At 46.5% G+C, this 5,333-nt stretch overlaps 1 protein-coding gene across 1 annotated transcript; it reads right to left on the reverse strand.

Moving 5' to 3' along the window:
* Positions 1–519: 519 nt before the first annotated feature.
* On the reverse strand, positions 520–5,333 carry LOC116266883 (receptor protein kinase TMK1-like). Its single transcript, XM_031648334.2, has 2 exons — positions 2,749–5,333; positions 520–1,318 (listed from the first exon to the last, which is right to left on the reverse strand). The coding sequence occupies exons 1-2, from the start codon at positions 5,123–5,125 to the stop codon at positions 807–809; spliced, it is 2,889 nt and encodes a 962-aa protein (XP_031504194.1). The 5' UTR covers positions 5,126–5,333; the 3' UTR covers positions 520–806.

The raw sequence follows: 5,333 nt of genomic DNA on the forward strand, positions 1-5,333 counted from the left end.
TTAGCAGCTTGGCGTATTACGTTTCAGAAAAATTGATATTATATGCTCAAAGCATAACAAACTCTGGCAGCTAAGGACCTCCAAGATATTGTATTCTTGACAAGAACGTTTTTTTGTCCATTCAGCCTTCTCTTTGTAAGGACCAAGGATGCTTGTGCTTTTCAAATCTGTTCACCGTTTTTCTTCAGTGTAATTTGGCATTATTTTCGAAAAAGATGCAATTCCATAGACTAAGATCTTTTAGGGTCTTCCGAATCACCAAACCGCGCCTTCAGAGCACATCAAGGTCTTAAATAAGCCGGAAACGAGCAGTCCTCGCACATGACGTAGTAAAAGACAGTGTCCCCACACCACCGCTAAAACCAACCATTCCATGTGCTTCTCCTGCAAAGTTAGAGCCAAACAGTACCAGAGCAATTCATTCCTTCCAACTAATTACTGGAGATCATACTCCTGTCGACCTGACTTAGGTACATGTCATCAAGAGAGTGGGAAAGAGAGAGAGAGAGAGAGATTCAATTAATTAAAACGACATATGATATAACACAGTACAAAGGTATAAACAACAAAGAGACATTGAGGGGAAGTAATTGTTCAAACAGCAAAGGAAAACCCAACAGAAATGGCTCAATGTGAAGAAGAATTTTTCAAAAACCAAAAAAGGAAAAGGATGCTAGGAACATTAGAATCACCAGGACTGAAGGACAAAGGGAACTAAGACCTTATTGTCTCTATGTACACCTAGCCCAACACTAATGTACCGAAGAAAGATGACTTAATCACCTTGGGTGAAAGAACATAAAAGTTCACCGGCCATCAGCAGAGGTGAAGGACTCTGCAAACCCAGCAGGCCTTGCCGGGATACTTCCCTTGCTGTCATCTGATGCTGTCAGACTATTCTCAGCACCCCCATCACTGGCTTGCCATACTTTCACCATTTGAAGTAAGGACTTGTCGTAAGTAATTCCTTCAAACTCGTCTTCGTCTTCATCTGTTGGTTTCCATTTCTCAACAAGCGGTGACAGTACGTTGACAGCATGGCTCATGTCTGGCCGCTGGTTTGGCTCCCTTGAGGTGCAATGCCTGGCAAGCTCTGCAACAATGCAAATGCTCTCGATGGTCTCTTCTGTGACATCTAATGCAGGGTCAATTGCAGCAAGAAGCGCTTCACGACTTGTCTTGATCTGCCAAAACCAAGAGACAAGATAACGGCTTTCCTCAGATCTGTCCTCATCCAATGCCATCAATCCAGTCACGAGCTCCATAAGCACCACACCAAAGCTGAAGACGTCTGCCTTAGTGGTGACCTTTCCAGTAACTGGGTAACAAGAACAGATTATGTTGATGAGTTTTAACAGTTCCAGTGGCAATCTTGACGAGTTACTGTATATGAGATAAAATGAGTGACACTGCATCTGAACAGTGTCTGGCATATGATATGAAAGACAATAAAGCAGCCAACCAATCAATTCGAGCATTATTCCAACACAGCAATCATTGAAATATCATGAATTTCAAAACTTGAAAGTTTGATTTACGGTGGAAATTTCATAATTCTTCTGAATGATTTGCAGGAACATCCAAGTACACATCCAAAATGTATCACTTATTCTTGGAAATAAACGTACAAGGAATCATGTACAGTTCAGCAACCATGTCAAGTGAGAGAAAAATCATGTAACAAAACAATTTGATCTGGAAACCATCAGGTTGGAGTATGTAGGCTCCAGCGTACTTCAAGGAAGAGATGATCATCTCATCATCATTCTATATCTTTCAATAAGAAAACAAGCAAGAGACAGGTTCGCTTGTTGCAGCTAAAGGATTAAAACCTATATCACTCAATCAACATGGGTGCCATATCGTGGAAGATGAAAACAAAAGTTTTTGAAATAGCTATAAGCAAAATATCACTAATTAATGGCTCAGCTTGCCAAATGCAACTTAAACATTGATCTGAAAAAGTAACAAAAACAGAGGAGCAAGCATCCAAATTTGCATCATGTGCTCTGTACCATGTAGTAGATGCAAGCATGTGTGTGTGCCTAAATGATATGAGTGCTTGAGAGAGAGAGAGAGAGATTGTGGGGAAAGAATGACAATCGTTTCCTCATAGTCTTCTACCATAACCGTCTCTTTCATTCAATAAAACATGGGAGCTCAGGAAGATCCTACCTGCAATAACTTGGATGAAATCTGAAAAGTGCAATAAACCACCTCTCGTGCCACATGAACAGAAATGCAATCCGCTTACTGGAAAAGGCATTTCTAATTCAAGGGCATGTTAAATGATGCTCAAGGCACATAGAGAATAGAAAGGAGGCGATCAAGAACAGACAATCTCAAGAATAATTAGACATTATGAGAAACCAAGTTTTGAATATAGCCTGTGAAACATAAGAAGGCATGTGTTTATCATCAAGACTCGTTCGCAGATAGGATCCATGGTTAAACAAAGACTGCAGAAAAGTACCTAAGATCATTTCAACAAGAAAGATTTTTCAATCATAAGCATATCTATTGTAAATTCAAGGTCATCCAACCTAACTGCCACTGAAGGCAGAAAAGGAATCACAACCAAGGATCTCAACAGGTTGGACGAAGATGATATGCAAGCTGAAATTATTCACTGCAAGCCAATATCAGGTCCACATTTGGTTATAACTAGAATCGCTAATGGATATACCTGACCGTGTTAGCTCCAGAGAAGAGAAACAAAGAATTCGTAGAATGAGTTTGAAACTCTACCTGCATATTCTGGAGCCAAGTAACCAAAGGTGCCGGCAAGTCTTGTAGCCACTGAACCCTTTTCGTCAGGTGCAAGCTTCACCAATCCAAAATCTGCAACTTTTGCTCTGAAATCATCTCCAAGAAGAATATTAGATGACTTAAGATCTCTATGTATGAAGCTCTGGTGGGCCAAACTGTGGAGGTACTCGATCCCTCTAGCCACGTCGAGTGCAACGTTGAGCCTCCTCTTCCAAGACAAGGGCTGCAAGTTCAACTTTTGCCATTGGAAGATATGCTTGCTCAAGGCGCCCTGCGGCATGTATTCGTAGACCAATAACCTTTCATTCCCTTCTATGCAGTACCCAAGTAGCGAAACCAAATGGCGATGCCGGACCTTCGAAAGCACAGCAATTTCCGATTGGAATTCATCCAATGCCTTGTTGCTGACCACTGCAGCTTCCATTCTCTTCACTGCAATCATCGTTCCATCGTCCAGTACACCCTTGTAAACCACCCCAAATCCGCCCCTTCCGAGCTCGTTTTCGGGAGAGAAATTCCTCGTCACACCCCGGAGAACCTGAACCGAGATCAAGAGGTTCCCGGCCTCTATCACCTGTGCCTCACCAAGGATGCCCTTATTCTGGGTGCCGCTCACACTCATAGCAGACCTGGCAGCCTCCGAATTGTTGGCGACAACAATCTTAACTACATTATCAGGATCCAGTTGAGATCTTGGATAAACCACAAAAGAGCTCGGTGTTTGATCCTTCTTCTTCTTCATAACGCAGAAAACAACGGACGGGACAAGGAAAACAAGCAAACCTGCAACGGCAACAACTGGTGCAACAATGGCGACTATTTTTTTTGATTTCCAACCAGATGTGATGGAATTACCAGCACCCCCAGCGGGGTTTCTCTGCGAACCATGAGAAGATGGAGTAGAACCACCGGTAGAAGGCGGCGAACCCCCAGAGGAAGGCGGCGAACTACCAGAAGTAGGCGGTAACGCGCCATCTCCACCTCCGGTACTGTTTTTATCCAGACGTGGATTACCATCCGTGAGAACCAGAACCTTGTTCGAGAAAGACGGAATCGGAGGCTGAAAATTATTCGAACTAACATCCAACTTGAGCAGCGATGGCAATTGTGCCAATCCTGGGGGAATCACCCCCCCCAAATTGTTTCGGGCGAGAAGAACATATTTCAAGGAACTGAGATTCGTGATTGAAGGACTAATGGTGCCATTGAGATGATAATTTTGAAGGTTCAACACAGAGACGTTCTTGCTACCTGGATTGCAGGAAACCCCCAGCCACTCGCCGGAGCAAGGATCGTTTCCGGCCCACTTGGTCGCGAGATTCTCCGGGTAGAGCACCCCACCGAGAAAATCCAAAAGGGCAGCGACGTCAGGCGCGCAGGGTGTCCCGGGCTCGCTTTGGCAAAAGTAATTGCCATTGTAAGAAAAATTCCCAGTCTTCAACTTCGGAATCGGTCCAGTGAGCATATTGTTCCCGACGGATAGAGTCCGAAGCGCCGGCATTGACGCCAATTCCGGAGGGATCGGGCCGACGAGCTTGTTGTCGTTGAGCTTCAGGTCCTGCAAGGACACGCAGATAGCGAGCGCGGCCGGAATGGTGCCGGAGAACTGGTTGCCGTGGATCCAGAGCTGCTCCAGCGAGGACATGGTGGCGAAGACGTCGATTGGGCCGGAGAGCCCCTGTCCGTTCTGGTTGTTGAGCCAGAACGTCTCTAGCTGCGAGCCGTTGAAGGTGGATGGAATGGGACCGGAAAGGCGGTTGTAGGCAAGCTCGAGGATGGAGAGGGAGGCCATACTACCAAGGAAGTCGGGAATCGGACCAGCGAGATTGCAGCCGGAGAGGAAAAGCTTCTGCAATTGGGCGGCGCTGCTGAGGGAGGAAGGAAGTGTCCAGCCATCAGTGTCATTGAGGGGGATATCCTCGAGGGAAAACTCAAGGAGGGAGGTGAGGCCTTCGAAGAAGTCGGCGGGAATGGAGTCGAACTGGTTGGTGCCAAGGTAGGCATATTGCAGCTTGGAAAGGCCGCTGAACGAAGGGAGTGGCCCAGTGAACTTGTTGCGCTGGAGACCGAGATTCACAAGCTCGGTCAGTTGGTTGAAATTAGGGGGAAGAGGGCCAACCAGGCCGAAATTCTGGACCTGGATCTGCGACACCCTGTTGCCGGAGCAGTAGACATTCGGCCACTTGGTCCCGCAGGGGTCACTGGAATCTGCGGGCCATTTGAGCAGCGACGGATTTTTCAGGCCCTTTTCAAAGGCCCGGAGTATGGCGACGTCGCCGGGGTCCGTCGTGGCCGACGCACGGAAGAAGAGGATGAAGAAGAACGGTAAAAGCATGTAGATTGTACAAGAAGCCATTCTGGCCGGGAATGGTGGTGATCTCGGTAAGGAGGAGGAGGAGGAGTCATTCTCCACCGTGCATTTGTGTTTGTTGCAGAGGGTGGCGGGAGCACAGATCCACCATTAGGGTTTCGAGGCGAGAGAAGTGACGGTGAGAGATAAAAAGGAAGGGACGGAGGAAGACGGAAGGCGTCTTTCTCTTCCCGCCGCTGGACACAGCAGCACG

Source organism: Nymphaea colorata, chromosome 13 (assembly GCF_008831285.2).
Source record: "Nymphaea colorata isolate Beijing-Zhang1983 chromosome 13, ASM883128v2, whole genome shotgun sequence".
In the NCBI taxonomy this organism is placed as follows: Eukaryota; Viridiplantae; Streptophyta; class Magnoliopsida; order Nymphaeales; family Nymphaeaceae; genus Nymphaea; species Nymphaea colorata.

Excerpts from the sequence above, each read along its gene's own strand:
- LOC116266883 (XM_031648334.2), bottom strand. The coding sequence starts at position 5,125 with ATGGCTTCTTGTACAATCTACATGCTTTTACCGTTCTTCTTCATCCTC. Across the intron at positions 1,319-2,748 it reads CTTGGCTCCAGAATATGCAG|TTACTGGAAAGGTCACCACT; the intron begins GTAGAGTTTCAA and ends CTTGTTACCCAG.